Raw genomic sequence first — 22,701 nt, 5'->3', positions numbered from 1 at the left:
ACAGTTACTATAGGGGAAGCTTAAACTGGCAAAACTGAAATAGAGAAAAGACTTGGTTAAAAATAGCTTTGAGGGAAACATTTTCCTGCCTTACTCTTCAGCTCTAATGAAAATCCATCTTGCTTATTTTTTTGTAAATTTACCCCTGTCCCAGCATTCCAGGACTTATATAAAATATCCCTATAACATTTGCTTGTAAAAAATTAATGTAGCTGCATTTACTGTTGCTCATTTTTGGAAAGAGGACATCATCCAGAAAAAATATCACTTTGGTATTAAAGCATACATAAACCTTGGCTACCCCCAGACTCTGTTTTATGTTCATATTTGGTGAAAGTTTTACAACCATTTAAACCTACTGTATTAAACACATACAGGACTGTTTCTAAACTATATTTGAAGTGACACTATGTCCTACTGTTTAGAAGAATTTTTGGAGGAAGCATTGTACTGTCTTAACCTTTTGTGAAATATCATTAAATGTGTAAAATGTCATATTACTTAAATGTAACCATTTTGAAACTGCCATCAATTTCCACTATCTGCATTAAATATATTTGTCAAAAAGACAATGTATAAGGTCAGAAAAGTTCTATATAACATTTTCAGAAAACGTTACAGCATTTCAAGTAACCTAAAGTATTACATTTAGAGAGATGCAACTTTAACTAATCAAGCTACAAGTATAACCCATAATAGACAACTAGGACATGTCACAATACTGCAGATTTGCTTTTAATATAATCTGATCACAATACTAATTGAAAATCATCAACTAATGTATATTAACGTTTATTGGAATTAGGTTTACCAAAATCCATTTCACAACAACACAAACCCTAAGATGATACTTTTAACTATCCATTATTATTGCAGGGTTATTTCTAGGTCTCAGACTAAATTGTTGCGGCATTTCTAATTACAATGCTCTTACAAACATATACATTATGTACAGAATCTGAGAACTCATTACCATAGTCTTTAGCACTTGCCAGTATAGTGTCACATACGGTTAAAGGTGTTGTATTTACAGTTATCAACATCAAAATAAAATCAAGATAGAAAAGTCATAGGAGGATAAAAATACAGTTAGAGGTTTTGATTATTAACTAAAATATCACTGGTAGGACTAGCCTTATGAAATACTTTAGAAGGTTGACCTAGAGAACATTGGAATGAAAGCAATATGTACAAGAAAATGAGTATTTCGCTGCACTGTGTGTGTGTGGACATGAGATTCTGTGACCCTCTTTTGTCCAGTTTTGCATAGTGCATTGTTTTGCATAGTGCCACCCCCACCCCCCTCTCGCTCTGCCTCCAACAGAATAAAGGGATGGGACTCAGAGTTCACAGCTTTCCTGATATGCAGCAGAGCCAATACTGTTAACAGCAGCACACTGAACTGATACAGTTTTATCCTTCTGTTCGGCCGGTACTCCACTCATTGCTTCATATTTCACAATGATGAAAGGACTCCCGTCCACTGTACTTTGCTCAGTCCATGTAATTTTACCAGCACAATGTCCTATCTCTATAAGGTGAGCAAGTTTGTCGGAAGCCAGCCTAAATCAGAACTATTAGCCATGTTGATGAAGCAACAAAATTCTAATTTCCATATAAATAAAAATGATGAAGATCTAATGAAGAAAAAGGGGAAATTTACCAGCAAGTACGTTAAAAATATTAGGTTCTTTATTCCATATTAGCATAAAAACAAAATAGTGTGCATGATGCTGTAAAGTCGACACGTTTCAGACAGTTGGCCGTCCTTAGTCATAACCAAATATACACTGAATGAAACACATGTCTATACAAAAAAGAAGAGGAGGGGAAATGACAAGGAGGAAGGGGGAGGGGAAGGAAAAAAAAGTAAAAAAACTCAATGAAATTGATATACAATCTTATATAGGATATTATATTTAGATATTATACGAATTTTATATGCTTTAATATAAATACAGTAGAACTGTTTTGTAGTTTAAACCATGAGGGGAACTAGTATGGAGTGTCATAATCCAAAAACCCTCATGGGATAAGAAGAGTTTTCTCCAATCTCCCAATCTTTGAGTAAAAATGACCCGTATTCTTTAAAGGCTACTTATTTTAGACTCTAATCGTATAATGATGTCAATTAATGTTGCAATTTTTTCTGCAAAAAATATTGTTATATGACTGCAATCCAACATATTACCAGGAGTTAAATGTATCAGCCAAAATGTATCAGCCAAACAGATGACAATCATCAATGTGGAAGATAGTGAAGCGGCACTCACCAAAGCGTGTTCAATCTGTAATTTAGCAAAGTGGCAACACGGACAAACATCAGACCACGACAGGCAACGGACCGTTTAGCACCAAATGGGCGCTTGAGAAAGCGCCCGTTTGGCGCCAAACAGCCGGTCGTGGTCTGATATTTGTCCGTGTTGCCACTCTGCTAAATTACAGATTAAACACGCTTTGGTGAGTGTCGCTTCACCATCTTCTACATTGATGACTGGATGCTGCATGTGTATACCTGAAGCAGAGTACCTACAACGCGTGGTTCATAGGACTATGTGAGAAGAGCATTGTTGGACGGGAGGGACCCACTGTAGTAGTGCCGGTATTTTCTGTATTGTCTTCACAAACAGATGACAATAAACTAAAAAGTTAACTGGATAATGGAACAATGCAAATTTGCATTGAACTAAAGACTTAAGAAACATAACCAGTTACTAATAGAATCTCTTTGTCTTTTCTGGGACCAGACCGTACGGAGTGTATAAAATTTATGGAAATTACCAAGCACAGGATACAGACTGCTTTACAACATTAACTTGCTAAAAAAAATACAGATTAATAATTACCATTCCAAACAGAAGTGCCAGCGTTTCATAATCAATCCACTCCACTACCTTCACCAAGCTCGGTCTCTACAATTAGAGGACAGAACAATGTATTAAATAAAACTGTTAATTACCCATATAATGATTAGCAGCACTAAATATACACTCCATTTAATAATCAACTACTCAAACATGCATTAATGAATGGAAATTAACATTTTTATGAACATCATTTTACTATGCTTCCTCTTCACGGCCATTTATAGCCTAATTTTTTCCTTTGTGTAATTCTCATTCTCATGCCTTCTCGTTATTTAATTTAAAGAACTCTGTTTTACGGATGTAATCACCATATATACTGAATCTGCATGAGACAGAAGTGAAGATTATTTTATCTGGATTCTAACAGGTATAATAATTATTTCAGCTACATTTAAAAATATCTTTGATTCCCTGGAAATTGTTATTCATCTTGGCAAAACATGGTATTTTTTATTATATAGCAACATCTGAATTTATAAAAAAAAAGAAAAACAGATTTAAAAGGCAGAAGCGATTTCATGACGTACATTGTGAACATGATAGCGAAGCCAAACTATGACCTCAGCCGTCACCGTTACAGCTACAGATTGACTCAATTATGTGAACAATTTAGATTAATCACTTACTGTCCGATGGAACCAGAAACAACAGAAAACTGATGGCCAGTACTGGAACTAGGGACACATTCCAGAAAGATGAGAACATGTTTTGGACTATTCTAAAATACAGCTTAGGGACCTTTTACAATAGTGAAATACTTAACCTACCATGAGAAATCTACCATCTGAAGTAAATAATATGGTAGATTGGTTAAGAGGCAGGCAGGAGCAATTTTTTTGTCAAACCAGCCGTTCCTATAATATACTAAATCTCAATATATTCCTTATACAAAATAATGAAACCACTCAATTCATCAGTTCTGCATCCCATACCATGATACTTATTTTCTAAGGCAAAAGATGTCAGTCTAATATTTCCCACTATTTTAATTCATTCCTAACGTCCACATCCTTCAGGAACAAGACTGTACCCCCTTTCTCCTACACCCTCCTCCATCTCCATATGATACAACCGCCTATTCCACTGCTTATCCCACAGCTTTCTTCCTTCTTTTGTCACCAGGGACATGCTTTCTAATTTGATCACTTCCATAACACTGTTTCCACATTTCAATTTTTGGTGGAGTATCCTTAATCCACAGGTTTAATATTACCTTCCTAGCCATGAATAGTAAATGGGATATTACTCTCTTAGCACACTCATACCCAACCATGGATCTTGATAATGATATTCCCAATACATCATTTATAACCCTAAAAAACTCTTCCCAATATTTAAATAATTTTGGACATTTTGAAAACATGTGATAACATCCAGCCCTCTCTTCATGATCAAAATGTAACTAAGAACCTTGAGTTCGTTATAAAATATAGCCTAGCAGCAGTAGATCATTGCGTGATGTGTGGATGTGCGGTCCAGTTCTTTTTCTCTCCCATAGTTGGCTCTCGTCATGACATTTCACACAAGCATCATTTTCTATACAGGCAGTCCCCGGGTTACATACAAGATAGGCTCCGGAGGTTTGTTCTTAAGTTGAATTTGTATGCAAGTCGAAACTGTATATTTTAGAATTGTAGATCCTGACAAAAAAATTTTTGGCCCCAGTGACAATTGGAGTTTAAAAATTTTTTGCTGTAATGAGACCAAGGATTATCAATAAAGCTTAATTACAGACACCTTACAGCTGATCATTGCAGTCTGGGACTGTAGTAAAGCATTCAGAAAGCTTCACCAGAGGTCAGAGGGGTCTGTCTGTAAGTCGGGTGTCCTTAAGTAGAGGACTGCCTGTATAACCTATTCCATATAACCAACTAGGTGTCCTGTTCAACCTGTGAATAATGAAAAATTGACCAATTCTGTTACTACCATTTTTGGAAACCCACAATGGTGACTGTAAAACCTCTTTCCATACTTCCATATCTTCTATTTGTGTCCCCAAATCCGCATTCCATTTTTGCATTGCCTTAAACTTAATTTTCTTTACTCTCTTCTTTACTTGTGCTTCATATAGAATTTAAACTTTTTAATCCCTTTTTTTTTTAGTTTACCATATTTTATAGGTAACCTACCATAAGAAATCTACCATCTGAATTAGATAATACCGTAGATATGTCGGCCTCTGAACTAATTTGTAATTTAAATACTCCTGGAACCTAACTTGTTAAAAATTTTTAGTAATATGTAAATTACCTGAAGAGGCTATTGGGGTGTGTACTAATGTACTACCATAAAACATAACTTACACCGTTCTTTTTATAAAAATACAAATTCAAACTTTATTAATTAAATGTATTAAAAAACAGGTACAATTGATGCAAATATGGTCCGACTGGGCCTAATCACATATTCAACATATATATGGTATATCCATCAGCTATAAGTGGTCTTTCATAATAAATATCTCACATCAATAGTTACATCACAATTCATAGTGGCCAATAAACTTAAATGCAGTGGATCTATATCATCAAGACCAGTGTCTTGCCCATATTAGTGCAATATGGTCGCCCATGGACTCCCCAATGCATGTTTCACCCACGCTTCCTCAGGGGGTACCTAGCATGTACTAGCCTGGCTAGGCACTAGGAGCTAAGGTTACTCCAATGCCAAAATTTAATATAATTTAATTTAAAAATAAAAATTTTAAACAAGTTCGGTCCCAGGATTATTAAATTACAGAATAGGGTAGAGGCGGGCAAGAAAAATCAACCATCAGATCTACTTCTGATGGTAGATTCCTCATGGTAGGTTTTCTTTAATAAATGAGTGTTTTGCCTTTTTGTTTCACTTACCACATTAAAAGAACCAAAAGTTTCAAGTGTTTCTCTTGTTTATAAAAAAAACGTATTCTCTGCGGGTTTCGGTAACAAACAATAATATAATGAATTGTGAAACCATAAGGAAAAAAACTGGGGTAAAATATGGATGTAGCACCAGTTAACATGACTGACTAAAATCTTTGACGTGATAGATCAGTAGGTAATGTTAGATTATATGAAGACAGCATGTGACTGGCTTCAACAAGAGCACCACAACACTGGAACCAGAAGCCAAAGAAGGGAATGTATGCTTTATTTTCATTTTGTTTTCCCTGCCCTTGTGGGTTTTTCCAACATTTTAAGAAAACTCATTTAACTTTGGTAGTCTTCAGAAAAAAAAGATATCAGGTTGTTATAGCTACTATCTGTATACTTACTGGTGTTCTATTGCAGGCTGACCAAGGTACAATGTAATAACATCCTTAACCCCTTAAGGACGCAGCCATTTTGCAGGTTAAGGCTCAGCCCGATTTTTTGGATTCTGACCTGCGTCGCTTTATATGGTTATAACTTTTGAACACTGTTACTTATCAAAACAATTCTGAGATTGTTTTTTCCCCACATGTTGTACTTCATTTTAGTGGTAAATTTTGGCTGATAAGTTTTGCGTTTATTTACAAAAAAAAAGAAAATATGATAAATTTTTTGAAAAATTTGCCATTTTCGAAATTCAAAATCATTGCGTTTTCAGGCAGATAGATTTACCACCTAAATAAGTTGCTAAATAACATTTCCCATTTGTCTACTTTACATTTTCATAATTTCTGATATGTCTGGATAATTTATTTTGATGTCACGCGGCTTACAAAAAGAATATCGCTTTTCCGGATTTTCAGAATTGACTATTTTGGGGATAAATACAGTTTGGAATGAAATTTTACATATTTAGCATCAAAACACCCTATATAACCAACCCATTTTCAAATCTGCACCCCTCAAGCCATCAGAAACAGCTTTTACGAAGATTGTTAACCCCTTGAGATCTTCATAGTAATTGAATCAAAATGGAGGTGAAATTTAGAATGGTCAAATTGTTCCCTTATACGTTCATTTAGCCCTAAAATTTACACATTTCCAAAATATAAAAAGAGAAAACCCACCATACAATTTGTTCTGCAATTTCTCCTGAGTACAAAGACCCCCCACATGCGGCCGTTACTTGTTTTATGGGCGCACAGCGAGACGCAGAAGGGAAGGAGCGCCCTGCAGCTGCCAGGATTTTAGTTTCCTCATTGGCCCCTTTTGAAGGCTATAAAATTTTCGCTTTTGCGTTATTGGGGCCATGTGATGCCATTTTTTTTGCGCGATGAGATGCTTTTTCCATTGTTACCATTTTGGGGTTGGTATCACCTATTGTTGAAAATTTAGGAACTTTTTTTGAGGGCAGGAGTAGAAAAGCATCAATTCTGTACTGGATTTTTTACTCTTTTTTTTTTTGGTGTTCACCGTATAGACTAATAATCATGTTATCTTTATTCTATGGGTCGATACGATTACGGGGATACCAGACTTGAATATATTTTCTTACGTTTTACTAAATTTGTCAAACAAAACCCTAATGTGGGGAAAAATCTATCATTTATGTATTGCCGTCTTCCAAGTGGCATAACATTGTTACTTTTTTGGCTACGGAGCTGGTTGATGGCTTATTTTTTGCGGGACATGTTGTACTTTGCACCAGTATCATGTCGGAGTACACATGGTTTTTTGATCGCATTTTATAGCATTTTTTGTGGGATTGAATAGCTAAAAATCATAATTTTTGGAAGGTTTATAGCAGTTTTTTTTTACGGCGTTTATCGTGGGGGTTCAATAATGATTTACTTTTATTCTACGGGTTGTTACGGACGCGGTGATACTATATATGTGGGGTTTGTGTTATGATTTAGACTTTTTTTTTAGTTATATGTCTCTTTATATGTTTTGGGGGTTTGGGGCATTTTTAGTGATTTATTACTTTATTTTTTTATTGAATAACATTTTTTTTTTTACTTTTTCACTTTTATACCATGGGACATGAAGAAGCAATCTTCTGATTGCTTCTTCATGATAATATTCTGCAATACTGATGTATTGCAGAGTATTATCAGTGTCAGCCTATACACTTGCATAGGCTGGCACTGTGCCAGTAAGATGACGTCACAGACGCCATCTTACTGGCAATTCTAGCAAGTAACTCTGGGGTCCAGATCGGACCCCAGAGTTACTATAGCAACGATCGGCGCCCCCCGAAAACGGTTCGGGGGGGCCGATCGTGGGGGAAAGACCCCCCAGAGGCATGTTAGATGCCGCGGTCGCGCTGACCGCGGCATTTAACGGGTTAAGCACCCGCGATCGGAGTCAACTCCGATCGCGGGTGTTACACTGGGGTGCCGGCTATTAGTTACAGCCGGCACCCCGTGTTTCCCGATGCCGGTTCGGCTCAGATCTTGAGCTGAACCGGCATGGGCTCAGCGTCCGATATATCGGACGCTGAGCGCTAAGTCATTGAGCTCAGCGTCCGATATATCGGACGCTGAGCGTTAAGGGGTTAACATACATATCACTTTATTGAAAAATGGAAAAAACAAGGTTGAATGAAGTTTTAAGATACATATCATCATTAACAGGGTTTCATTAAAAAAAAAAAAAAAAAAAAAAGTAACAATTGTACTCAACCTAATAATTGCTGCAAACTGCTGCTGTTGCTTTTATTCCCCCTATGTAAAAGAGCCCATAGATTGATACATATGGAAATTAAGTAAAATCAACGTTAAAATAAATGTGTCATGGGCTGTATGACAAAAAATGTGCTGCTTTCAAGGGATATATCTATGGTGAAAGGATCCTGTGAAATTTACCAAGTGATATTAAAATAGAACGCATTATAAAATCATGCCTTACATGAGCCCCACTGACAATCAGAAAAAGCTTACATTAGTTCAAAGCATATAATACAAAAGACAAGCCAAGTGCTGATTCACAGGCGTCCAACATTGAGCCAAATATGGTAAAAGCACACATATTTGTACCTTAATTACCTGCCATTTTAATATACTCGTCTAGTATAGATATACCAAACCAGGACTTCTACCTGATCTTCTTTAACTTTGTGCTAACTAACTCTACAGTTATTTTGGTAGCCAAGGCCTCCACTAATAGTGGAAAAACAACTTAAAAATACTCCATCTTTCAGCAATGTTTTAAAAAGAGAACCTATTAACAGCAACACCCTCTTCCCCCATAAACTACACCCAGGGGCAGATTTATCAAGCTTTCTGAAAGTCAGAATATTCTTAGTTGCCCATTGTAACCAATTAAAACTCAGCTTCCATCACGTTCCCCATGGCGGCCACCTGGAGGATGCCCTTTGACCTCTGTGGGAACAGGAAGGAGAGAGGTTAAAAGTGCCCTTCCAGCATCCTCCCACCAGTGTTCTTCCTGTATCCACAGGATCAGGATTGAGAGAAGGTCTCTCCTTGCATCATCCAGGTGTAAGGGGGGACGACAGCACTAACCGTCGCACAGTCCTCGACCAAGCCACGCAGGTTGGGTCCACGGGCGGCCCCGGCCCTCCCTGGACATCCCAGTCTGGCCTTGGAAAACACCGCTCGCCCCCCTGGCACCGGCGCCTAAGGGAGAGCGGTGGCGCTCCGTGCGCCTTAAATCGATCCCGGTGTGTCGCGCGAACCGGAAGTGACGATTCGATGCCGGGTCTCGGAGCATGAACACCGGCTGCAGCCTTCAACAGGGGGATGGGCTCCCCTAGAAGGTATTTAAGTTCCTTTTTGCGGGTACACGTTGATCTGTGGTCTAAGTTCAAGTTTGTTCTGGACACTCGTGCAGCCGTGTGTTTTTGTCTCCCTGCCGTCACAGCCATGTCTGAAGAGGCAGATGCAGGCTCTCTCCACCCACTGGTACCTGTAAGTGTGCTGGAGGAGTCCTCCACATGGTATATATGTATATATATATATATATATATGTGTTTATTACGGTCTCCTGGAACGAATTTCTCCTCCTTCCCTTCCAGGAGGAATCTGGTGGAAAGGGGAAAGGCAAGGAGGAGAAGCAGGAGAAAGGGGGCAAAGTGGAAAGATCTAAATCAAAATCATCTGATGTTCAGAGCAGAAGATGTAATATGTGCATTAGCAAGTTACCCGATACGCATAAAAAGCCAATATGTAAATCTTGCATAGATAAATTATTGAGAGGCGAAAAAAACAACTTTATGGATGAGATTAAGGAGTTTATTGAAGAAAAGTTCGTATCCCTTGCTACAACCTCTCAGGTTCTTCAGGGTCCCTCCCCTAAAAGAGCCCGTGCGGATCTAGATTTGGCCACTCCTGCGTCAGATTCAGATGTCTCAGAATCTCCGTCCTGTTCCTATAAAGATTCAAAAGTAACGCATTCTGATTTAAAGGACTCAGAAGCCAGGTACTTGTTCCCTATGGAGGAAATAGAAAGACTGCTCAAAGCAGTAAGGGATACGCTAAATATCGAGGACATAATCCCTCCTAGATCAGTGGAAGAGGATCTCTTTGGAGGACTGAGAAACAAAAAGCGAAGAGTCTTTCCTGTAAATGATGCCTTGAAAGATCTGATTACGGCAGAATGGCAGGAACCTGAAAAGAAGATAACGGTCTCCAAAAATTTCATGAAGGCGACTTCTGTTCGAGCCTAATGATTCGAAAATTTGGGACGCTTGTCCTAAGGTGGACGTACAAGTCTCCAAGGTGTCTAAAAAGATAGATTTACCATTTGAAGATACAGGCCAGCTTCGGGACCCTATGGATCGGAAATCCGAAGCACTTCTCAAGAAAGCATGGGATACAGCTATGCTAAACCTTAAGACTAACCTGACGGCTACCTCTGTAGCCAGGACACTACTCTTGGCTGAAGGAGCTGGAAAATCACGTTAAGCACCATACTCCTAGAGAAATTATCCTAGAAAATATTCCTCTCCTAAAACTGGCGGCAGCATTTTTAGCTGATGCCTCAGCAGAGTCCATCAGATTTTCAGCTAAAGAAGGGGCCCTATCCAACGCATCCAGGAGAGTGCTTTGGCTAAAGCAATGGGGAGGAGACATCCTTTCCAGAACAAATTTGTGTGGAGTCCCCTTTTCCGGCGAGTTCGTCTTCGCCCCGGACCTTGATGCCATTCTTGAGAAAGCCGCCGACAAGAAGATGGGATTTCCGGAAAATCGACCTGACACCAAAAGGAAATTTTTTCGTGGCCCCAAGGACCAAAGGGAGAGCTACAGTGGAAAGGGCAAACAAGGCCGCTGGAGCTATCCCAAGGGAGGCAGAGGTCGTGGCTTCTTGTTCTCCTCAAATAGTGACCCATCAAAAAGTAAGAAGCAGTGATGCCAGGGTTGGGGGAAGACTCACATTTTATGCTTCTCAGTGGGAGAAGATAACATCAAATCTCTGGGCAAGAGACATTGTAAAAAATGGATACAGAATAGAATTCTCCCGTCCTCCCTGCCCAAAGATACTTCCGTCCATCTCCGTCATCTCCTTCTACACAGGTCACCATCTGGCAGGAGGTCCAGAACCTGCTACAACTGGGGGCCATCCTGAGAGTTCCGCTCAATCAAGAGGAACAAGGGTTCTACTCCCGTCTGTTCACAGTGAAAAAACCCAATGGATCGAAATGCCTCATAATAAATTTGAGAGGATTAAATCGCTTCGTAATATACAGACGCTTCAAGATGGAGTCGGTAAGATCTGCTTTACCCCTCATCCACCGAAACTCCTTTATGTGCGCCATAGACCTAAAGGATGCTTATTATCATGTTCCTATCCACCCTTCCTCTCAGAAATATTTAAGATTCTCTGTTCTTTCCTTGGAAAGGGTAACTCGACACTTTCAATTTTGTGCACTACCCTTCGGAATCTCTTCCGCTCCCAGGGTATTTTCCAAACTGATGATAGAGGTGGTTGCTTTCTTAAAGAATCAGAATGTGTCTGTCGTTCTCTACTTAGATGACTTCCTGATTCCAGCCTAGACCTAGCCAGGTCTCGGGATTTCACTATTTCTACACTCACAAGTCTGGGGTGGATCGTCAACTTTCAAAAGTCAAATCTTTCCCCCCTTACCCAGATAAAATTCTTCGGGGTAATCTTAGATGCATGTCGTCAAATCTCTTCTTATCCGCAGGACAAGAAGGACAATATTAGACACCTCATACTATCATTCAGGAAGAAGCCAAGTGTTTCAATCCGGACAGCTTTGAAGCTCTATCCCAGAGGTATCATGGTGCAAAAACCATTCCAGGTCACTCCAAAGCTGGATCCTTTCAACCTGGGACAGGTCACCAAAAGGCTTAGAGAAAAAAGTCCGTATCCCGCTGAGTGTGAAATGAGATCTTTTGTGGTGGCTAAGTGCAAAGAACCTAGGAAGGGGCGTCCTATGGATCCAACAGCCCTTGATTACCATCCAGACGGATGCAAGCAAGTCAGGTTGGGGCGCTTGTTTACAGGATCAGCTGGTACAGGGTCATTGGACTCAGGAAATCAGAGCCAGATTCTCCAACTTCAGAGAGTTACGTGCGGTTTGGGAGACTTTGAGGTCTCACATAAGGAATTCACACCTCCTAATATTATCCGACAACATCACCACTGTATCATATCTGAGGAGACAAGGAGGAACCAGGTCTCCAGATTTACTGGCCCTATCGCAGAAGAACTTCAAAGGGGCAGAAGACAATTGCCTATCTCTCTCTGCGACTCATCTTCGTGGAAGAGAAAATCTAACAGCCGACTTCCTGAGCAGAAAAACACTCTCACCGAACGAATGATGCCTAAAGCAGGAGATTTACGACCAACTGATCACCCTATGGGGGCAGCCACTCATAGATTTGTTTGCCTCAAGTGAGAACACAAAGTGCAACCATTTTTATTCTCTAGATGCAAGAGAACCATTTTCGATTCTGGACGCATTCAGCCATACCTGGGACCAGCCACTAGCATATGCCTTCCCCCCAATTCCCCTGATTTCAAAGGAGGAAGAAGAGTTGGTACCCTCTTCTGAGATCCATGGCTCTTCAGGAACCCATCCTACTTCCTCCGGAGAACGATCTTCTATTCCAGGGCCCAGTCATTCATCCAAGACAGAGCTATTTCTACCTATCGGCATGGATCCTGAAAGGGAACTCCTGTTAAGTAAGGGTCTTTCCTCAAAGGTGGTGAACACTCTACAGGCGAGTAGAAAACCAGTGACATTTGCCATATATCATAAAGTATGGAAAAAATTTGTATCTTTTTGTGGGGATAAACCTCCATCACAAGATAACCCTAATGTCTTTCAGGTGTAGGAGTTCCTGCAAGCTGGATTAAAAAAGGGTCTATCCACAAGCACTTTAAAAGTGCAGGTGTCTGCCCTGGGTGCCTTTCATTACTGCTGCCTTATGGACAATAGGTGGGTAAAAAGATTCATAACCGCCTCTTCTAGGATCCGTCCTCAGGTCCTTACTAAAATGCCTACCTGGGATCTTACTTTAGTTAAGGCATTGAGAACCAAAGGTCCATTCGAACCAATAGAAAGTTCTGACATCAGAAACCTGACTTTAAAAACAGTTTTTCTGATAGCTATAACCTCAGCCCGAAGACTAGGAGAACTCCGAGCCATCTCTATACAAGAGTCTTACTTAAAAATTTTAGATGACAGAATTATAATAACTCTGGACTCTGCTTTTCTTCTTAAGGTGGTCTCGGATTTCCACAGAAATCAGGAAATTATCCTGCCGTCATTTTGCAATAAACCGACATCCTCCAAGGAGGCCGAATGGCATACGATTGATGTAAGGCCAAGCCAGTACAATGGGCTCACTCCACAAGAGCCATGTCTACTTCGTGGGCAGAAAGAAGGGGAGCTACGTTAGACCAAATCTGCAGGGCAGCAACTTGGGCTTCCCAAAATACATTCCTAAAACACTACAGATTGGACATTCCAAAGAATAAAGATCTGGCCTTCGGAAGGAAGGTGCTCCAATCGGTTATCCCACCCTAACTTATCAACTCATTTGATAAGTCTCCAGGTGGCCGTCATGGGGAACGTGATGGAAATTCAGATTTGGAACCTACCGGTAAATCAGTTTCCATTAGTCCACCATGACGGCCTATTTATTCCCTCCCTAATATTGATTGTTTTGTTGTATTCTTGTGTGTGACTTAACATACTAAATAAATACATTTGCATCCATTCCAGGTGTGGTTATTTGGCAGACACTGGTGGGAGGATGCTGGGAGGGGACTTTTAACCTCTCTCCTTCCTGTTCCCACAGAGGTCAAAGGGCATCCTCCAGGTGGCCGTCATGGTGGACTAATGGAAACTGATGGAATCTGAATTTTCATTTTACCAGTGATCATGAATATTTTAAAGGGGAGCTGTGATTGGTTGCCATGGGCAACTAAGAATATTCTGACTCTCAGACACCTCAATAAATCTGCCCCACAGTATATTTTAGATATTTTATGCATATTCCATTGATGCCTCTCTCCATTGGATTAGAGCTTAAGAGAATTCCTGTGGGTAGGGTGAGGAGCAAGGTGGATTTCTCTTCACATATCTAGCGTTACACCCAAATCCGGGGGTATGCTGATTACAAAGAAAAAACAAATTCTTCACTCTTCATTTTATTGATCAACGAGGGTCAGCTAAAAATTACTTTATTACTTACATCACCAACTGCTGCCAAAGCTGCAAGTGCTGCCAAGGAGCCCAACATAGCTGCTAGAGTTCTATGGACAATCTAGAGGAAAAAAAATTATAAAAGAGTAAATAGGACAACAAGACAATATAACCATTTTTTCCCGAAAAAAAGTTAATTTCAACAGTAAATAATGGAAGCTGCAAGTCTGGTGGAATTCTATGCATATTTAGAGTTGTAATAAACATTAACATTTTAACACTTTGTAACATTTCATTACCAGCTCTTCAAAATAAAACCTTGTTATATATCTAGAGATATTCTAACGAAGTGGAATTCATTTAGGATTTCAGGGAAACTTCGGTTCTGCACAAATCCGAAGTTTACGGTGATTCAGGAACAATTTTTTTTTCCCCTTTATTAGCAAAATTGCCGTGAGCACAATGTGTTACATGAGGCAGAGAACTCTCGGAAGAAGAAAGGAACACCCTTTAACGAAATGTGCAGACATGTAAGCCAATCAACGACTGGCAGGCTTATGTGATGTCACAGCCCTATAAAAACAGACGGTTATTTGCAATCCTGTTATTTCACACTGCATGTGTGTCTAGCTGCTTGTACTCAGTAGCTGATGGAGTAATTGTTGCTCAAAGTCCATAGTGTCCATTTGGGGGATCTGTATACCCCAAATTTCAATTCTTTTTTGTTGCCAAATGTGATATCAAGAAATCCATGTCAAACCCACATAATTGATTAAACAATATGTCAGACAGAGAGGTGGTAGGTGGAGCAGGCACAGGTCGCAGCAGGGGTGACTCTGAGGCCAGAACTGCTGGCTAGGACTTCAACACACCAAAACCTTATGCATCAGATTAGATCAGCCATGAAGCCTACCCAAAATGTTAAGAAATTAGTCTGGATTCCAACTACCTGCCTCAGCCCCTATTCTGATGCTGCCACCCGCCTGATGCCACACATCAGCTGCCAGTTGCTCCATCTGCCTCCCACCATCTTTAGCAGGGACTGAAATTGTCACCCACGTCTACACATTGTGCCACTTCCTGACCTCCTGCTGCTGCCAGCACCTCCACACTCTGTCAATGTGCCACACTGTGGCCTACCATGTTGCTGCTACCACCAGAATTTGTCATTGTGCCACTCTCTGGCCTTATGCTGCTGCTACCGCCCCCTCCACACACTGCAATTGTGCCACTCTCTGACCTCCTGCTGCTGCAACCTCCGGACTCTGTCATTGTGCCACTCTGCGGCCTAATCATGCTGCTGCCAACAAACCGCTGTCTCCCTGTAACACCTTGCGATTTCCATTATGCCGTTTTCACCCTCCACCACTCTATGACATTGCCACTATGTTTTAGTTTTCCCCCTTCATTTAATCTGTCAGAAGGAATGAAAAGCTTCAGGATTGATAGTCAAAAGCAGGAGTGGATAGAGGACACAGAGGACATGCAAATATCCCATTTACTGGTCATCTCTGTTTTGGATCAACTCCTGTTTGTTTTTGGCTTTAGCAATACTGATGGATTATTGACCGATTGAAAGCGGACGCTGATGGATGAAAAGAAATGATCAGTGACGCCAATGCAAACTTACTGCCGACGCCCTCTCAACTCTTTCTGGGGGTTTCTACATGTATCCGCGTTTAACAGAACAGGTTCTTTTGTAATCTATGGAATCATCTGATTATCTGTTATAGTGGGATCTTGGCCCTCAGCTCAGTGCTTTTAAGCTGGCACTGATGTTACTTTGTCAGGCTTCGTCCCCCCTTTACTTATTTGGTCAAGTTGGCCTCTGTAAGTGCCCATGGTATTGAAGAGTGAAGCGATTCCAAGAGCTACGGTTGCCATGCGTATGTCATACTAAAACACAGCATTGTTTGAAGACCAAACCACGCTCCCTATGCATATTTAAGCATGGTAAAACGTTCTATAACACCCTACAGACTCTTTGCAGCAGGAAATACCTGTTTTAAGACTGCCTTAAGGTATTCAAAACCTCCTTGAAAGTTGCCTTCTGAAAGGTGGAAAATGGAGGCAAAATGCTCTTTTTTTCACATGAGAAGAAACTTATTTGCATGCTCCTTTTTTTACCCCACTGGGATAAATGCTGCAGCCTTTCTGGAACAAGCGCAGATAGCCTTAGTGGAGCAAGTATAATCTAGAAGGCAAACAACATGCACTGGAATGGATGTAGAATTTTCCCCCAGTGATAATTTTCACTCTGCATTTTGGTACATTTTTATGCTGTGACTTTGCTGCGGTATGGGGGGGATTTAGCTTAACCTATGCATTGCAAAACTGGAATTTTGAGGAGGATTCTGCCAGGATCTATGGCAGACAAATAATATGCTGCAGATTGTTTCTATCCTAAGCAACAGCCACTTGGCTTCCTTTTAATATAAAGCTCCATACCATGGTACATTGCCTATAGCACTGCAGTCTGGAACATCTACAGTTAGGACAGTCCTCTGCAGACCTGTCTGTATTACACTACACCTTTTCTTTCACATTGTAAATTATCAGCAAAAATAAATGCACAATTGTATGTTCACAAAGCTACGGTATTTCCAAGCTGTCTTAGGAAAAGAAAACTAATGCTCAAGGATTATATTAAAAATACAAAATTTATAGTAGTAGAAAACCAATTTATAACTGGTTTCTTTAAATTATAAAATACAAAGAAAACTAGCAAATTCAGTGCTAATAATTTTCCAGAAGACACACACATGGACTACTGAAGGGTCTTACCTCAAATATAATTAAGGCATAAACACCTGCCAAGATAATTGCTGCAACTGTTACTTGGGTCTCAATGCTCGCACTAAGATACTGCTGAGATACAGACAGTGGGACAAGTTGAGTCTCTTGAAGAAATGCTTGAATGTTTATTGAAATGGTTTCGCTGGGAATACAACATACAAGATTATTTAGTAGTAATATATAAATTATTTTTACCAGCAAATAATTTTATTAGTAAACAAATGCAGGCAGGAATACATTACTCTTCAAGTTCCCTCATGTTGTAGATCAATTACTTATTGTGCTCTATGAGACATTAATGTGTATATACCACTTCCACATGCAAATATACTAAAACAACTAAAGAAAAGAATAACGATCTGGAGTACTTAAAAATTTCATGTATACATTAATTATCCAAACCTATACACCTCCAAAGTAAAACAATCAAAGCTCTTTAGGCAGGTGGAGCAGGTTAAGAGACTGCAACCCCAAGTCTAAGAACCCTTTGGCCAAATTTCACGATCACCTTGTGATCACCGTTCTGTGCCGTGCCCACAAAAAAAATAGAGCATACTCTATCTTTGGCTGTAAGAACAGCCTTGCTGCACTATTTGCTATGGAGAGGGGAGGGGTGAGCAATGATTATCCCTCCTCCTCCCCAGCGTGCCTCCTGTATGGCATGATTAGCATACATCAGTGTAAAAGCAGCCTAAGGGTGGAAATATTCCATCAGCTGCAAACAGTGAAGAAATTTTGATAACAAATCATTTAAAAAAAAATATTTAGTGAGTATCATGTTGATAGTACATAATACAGTCCCTAAATAATTTTGTAATGATTTCTCAGCAAAATTCCCTTATTTGCTATGGCCGGCCAATAACTGAGCCTGTCTTGATCCCAGTCACTCCTTGTTTTGCCACCCTAATATGCATAAAACCCATAAGATGTCTATTACCTATACAGACAAGTACTGAAAGTTCTACAATGTCAGGGAAAGATTATGCATTGCCACCCAGGATCTTGAAGTTACCCATCTTTCTTTTGCCCACATATCTGTCAAAAAATAATATTTTTGTAAAGCTGAACAACTTTTTATCTTCAGACATGTCTGTCTGGTTATTCCTGCTGGATTGCAGGAGCAGGTTGGATCTCCAGCTGTGAGATACTACATATAATAATACCCCAATTCTAGTTGGGGTAATGCTAAAACTTGAAAAATACTAAAACATGTAAATATCAAAACTACCATCACATAACAGAGAATCCATATATTATGTAATTTCTTAGATCTAAAACACAAAAATGAAAAAAAGCAAATCTACAGAAAATACAAATTATTCATCAGTCACAAAAATAAAACAAGGAAAGAAGATGCTGGCATTAAACCACTTCTTGATAAAGAACTTTATTTGACGGAGGCCCAAAAAATGTTAAATGATTCATCAACATACCATAAACTACGGACTAATCCAACTGATGACATTGCAAAGGACCTGAAGAAACTTTTGGAAGAAGGAGTTGCCCTCAATATTTTCAATCACTGCGGACTTTCTTATACCTGCTAACTAGAGATGAGCGAGCACTAAAATGCTCGGTTGCTCGTTATTCGAGACAAACTTTTCCCGATGCTCGAGTGCTCATCTCGAATAACGAACCCCATTGAAGTCAATGGGAGACTCGAGCATTTTTCAAGGGGACCAAGGGTCTGCACAGGGAAGCTTGGCCAAAAACCTTGAAACCTCAGAAAATGATGGAAACACCACGGAAATGGACAGGAAACAGCAGGGGCAGCATGCATGGATGCCTCTGAGGCTGCTTAATCGCACCATTATGCCAAAATTATGGGCAACAGCATGGCGATGACAGAGTGACCGAATGAGGCTAGAAAGCATCTAAAACATCCAATAATTGACCCTGACACTATAGAAGACGACATGCAGAGGCAGCGGAAGGCTAGAGAGTGGCATGGCGACATACCCCAAATGGACTCAGGCTTCAAACCAATGGGTGGCAGAGAGGAACCAAAGGAGGTGAGCAAGAAGCGCTGAAATGATTTCCTATGTGAACAAAAGGTTGACGGTATATTTAGTCGATATCACAGCATGGTGGCGACATAGTGACCAAGTTCCATAACGTATCTGGTGAAACACCCGAAAAATGAGCCTGACACAGCTCGTTTGATAAGGGGACGACATGTGGAGGCAGCCATGGAGACGACTTCCATGATTAAGAGTGACAGTATGGGGCATCCATATTGCGCTGCTATGATTGAAATTTCAGGTCTCCAGCATGGCGGCGACAGATGCACTGAGTTCCATTATGTATCTGGTAAAACACCTGAAAATTCTGCCTGACACAGCTTGTTTGATAAGGGGATGATGTGATGTATATCCTCTCGCGCTCCAGCGCCTGGGGTATAGACAGTTGAAAGTTGCGCATGGAGACATTGGTGGACGCTGTGGAGGATCGTGGAGGCGAAATGGACAGGAAACAGCAGGGGCAGTATGCATGGATGCCTCTGAGGCTGCCTAACCTTGGGATGTAGCTGGCAGTCCACTGCCAGGCGAGCTTTACTCCTGTCGAAGACCCTGTCTCTCGGCTCCTCCGAACCCAAAATGGGCCTGGGGGGCAGAAGCGTTTCCTTTGAAAAAAAGTATCATTTTCAAAGCAGACGAGGGCTACAAACAGCACTTCTAAGAACCTTTTGGATAAGATCAAGTGTAGTACTGTTTTATAAGTTTTGGTTATGGCGGGTGTGGGGAATGTAAACAGATGCGCAAGAAGCGCTGAAATAATATCGGTAAATGATAAAAGTTTGCCAGTAAATTTTGTGGATAACACAGCAGAGTGGTGACAAAGTTAACAAGTTTGATGTGGAAGCCATGAAAACAATCCAAAATTCTGCCTGACACAGCTCGTTTGCTAAGGGGACGATGTATGGAGGCAGCTATATGGACGACTTTGGGAAGCAGCTATGGAGATGATGTGTGGAGGTAGCAATGGAGACAACGTGTGGAGGCAGCTATAAAGACGACGTGTGGAGACTGCTAGGGAGACAATTAAGTTTGGATAGTGCCTGTATGTGGCAGTCCAAAAAAGTTTTCAAACCAGAGGACTGGGTGGGTGGCCCTCCAGAAAAATTAAATACATTGAGTACCTGTATGTGGCACTCCCAAAAATTGTTTAAAACAGAGGACCAGGTAGGTGGCCCTCCAGAAAAATTAAATACATAGAGTACTATACCTAGAGCCAGTTTGCCCTGGCAAAAAATAGCCAGTATCCTCTGCTTTAGTGTACAAAGAGGAGGAGAAGGAGGAAAATGAGGAGTAGGAGTGCATACATTATTCAGGTTGAGCTTCTTTCACCTGGTGGAGAATGGAAATCCTGAGAAATCCAGGCTTTATTCATCTTGATAAGCGTCAGCCTGTCAGTTGACAGGCGTGTACGCTTATCGGTGATGATGCCACCAGCTGCACTGAAAACCTGCTCAGACAACACGCTAGCGGCAGGACAGACAAGAACCTCCAAGGCATACAGCGCCAGTTCGTGCCACATGTCCAGCTTTGAAATCCAGTAGTTGTAGGGAGCTGTGTGATCATTTAAGACGATGGTATGGTCAGCTACGTACTCCCTCGCCATCTTTCTGTAAAGATCAGCCCTACTCTGCCGAGACTGGGGACAGGTAACAGTGTCTTGCTGGGGTGACATAAAGCTGGCAAAAGCCTTGTAAAGCGTACCCCTGCCAGTGTTGCACAAGCTGCCTGCTCGCCTACTCTCCCTCGCTACTTGTCCCGCAGAAGTACGCCCTCTGCCGCTGGCGCTGTCAGAAGGGAAATACTGTTTCAGCTTGTGCACCAGGGCCTGCTGGTATTCATGCATTCTCACACTCCTTTCCTCTCCAGGGATGAGAGTGGAAAGATTTTGCTTGTACCGTGGGTTTAGGAGAGTGAATACCCAGTAATCGGTGCTGAAATAAATTCTTTGAACGCGAGGGTCATGGGATAGGCAGCCTAGCTTGAAATCTGCCATATGCGCCAGAGTCCCAACGCGCAAGAATTCACTCCCCTCACTGGCCTGACTGTCCATTTCCTCCTCCAACTCCTCTTCTTCTGCCCAAACACGCTGAACAGTGAAGGACTGAGCAATGCTCCCCTCTTCTGTCTCGCCAACATTCTCCTCCTCTTCCTCCTCATCCTCCTCCACCTCCTCCGATATGCGCTGAGAAACAGAACGGAGGGTGCTTTGGTTATCAACAAGAGGACCGAGGAATAGAGTATGAAGAAGTCTTTATTGGTGCATCATCAAGGCATAAAAAAGCGACGTTTCGATTCTAATGCGAATCTTTTTCAAGCATAAAAAACATGACCATAACAAACATATATATAGAGAAACTAGTAATGACATCATTTCCTTTAGTGACGTGAGCAAGGATTAAAAGTACATAATTGCCATATAAATTCATATATATATTTTTAAAAAACAGTACAGAGAGACTATAGCATTCAAAAGGTGCAATCTATTGTGCAATACAGTGTAAAACAGATAAGTATAGGGCCGAGATAAAGCTCCACACGTGTATCTCATTAGTGACGCAGTTTTAAAAGTCCTCAATATGATCGGAGCCGACTGCCCCTACTGCGCATGCGTGGTTATTGTGGTAGTCAAGACAACATCCTTCCTTATATGTTATTTACGGGTTCCTTGCCGGCTTCGTCCGTCCCAATCATGTGATCTCCAATCACATGACCCGAGCCCCGGTCATATGATTTTCTGAGTATCCGAAGGGACGACAATTGTGGTGCCAGCATTAAAGACATATTTGGTGAGTATATTATACAGATATATTACAATAAGGATCACAGGATGTTGTCTTGACTACCACAATAACCACGCATGCGCAGTAGGGGCAGTCGGCTCCGATCATATTGAGACCTTTTAAAACCGCGTCACTAATGAGATACACGTGTGGAGCTTTATCTCGGCCCTATACTTATCTGTTTTACACTGTATTGCACAATAGATTGCACCTTTTGAATGCTATAGTCTCTCTGTACTGTTTTTTAAAAATATATATATGAATTTATATGACAATTATGTACTTTTAATCCTTGCTCACGTCACTAAAGGAAATGATGTCATTACTAGTTTCTCTGTATATATGTTTGTTATGGTCATGTTTTTTATGCTTGAAAAAGATTCGCATTAGAATCGAAACATCGCTTTTTTATGCCTTGATGATGCACCAATAAAGACTTCTTCATACTCTATTCCTCGGTGCTGTGGCTTCCTCCTTCCAATATGCCACTTTTGAAGTTCTGAACGCCTGGACTTCTGGCTGCGGGCACCAAACCCCTGAAGGGATAAGTGTGGATTGCTGTCCTTTTTCTTGATTTTCTGGACTTTGGCGCGCTGGGCGTGCAACCACCATCCTCATATCTTTTATATACATCAAAAATGGAACAAGGTACGTGCAATTTGGAATCACCAGGCAGTTTTACTTATTCGAACAATGATGCAGACCGTATCCTGGCGGGGAATCTGGGTGACGGCTCCTTTCTCAATAAAC

At 40.7% G+C, this 22,701-nt stretch overlaps 1 protein-coding gene across 2 annotated transcripts in view; it reads right to left on the bottom strand.

Moving 5' to 3' along the window:
- OCA2 (OCA2 melanosomal transmembrane protein) overlaps window positions 1-22,701 on the bottom strand; it is a 192,167-nt gene that overhangs the window by 76,448 nt on the left and 93,018 nt on the right. For both annotated transcript variants that reach the window (XM_072135687.1, XM_072135686.1), the window contains exons 9-11: window positions 17,142-17,295; window positions 14,407-14,478; window positions 2,847-2,912 (exon numbers count right to left, since the gene is read on the bottom strand). In XM_072135687.1, coding sequence (XP_071991788.1) covers window positions 2,847-2,912; window positions 14,407-14,478; window positions 17,142-17,295 — 292 coding nt within the window. The remainder of the gene's footprint in view (window positions 1-2,846; window positions 2,913-14,406; window positions 14,479-17,141; window positions 17,296-22,701) is intronic.

The sequence above is a fragment of the Engystomops pustulosus genome, chromosome 2, assembly GCF_040894005.1.
Source record: "Engystomops pustulosus chromosome 2, aEngPut4.maternal, whole genome shotgun sequence".
Classification (NCBI taxonomy): Eukaryota; Metazoa; Chordata; class Amphibia; order Anura; family Leptodactylidae; genus Engystomops; species Engystomops pustulosus.
Note: the sequence above shows the minus strand (reverse complement) of the source record. Positions and strands in the feature narration are given on the sequence as shown.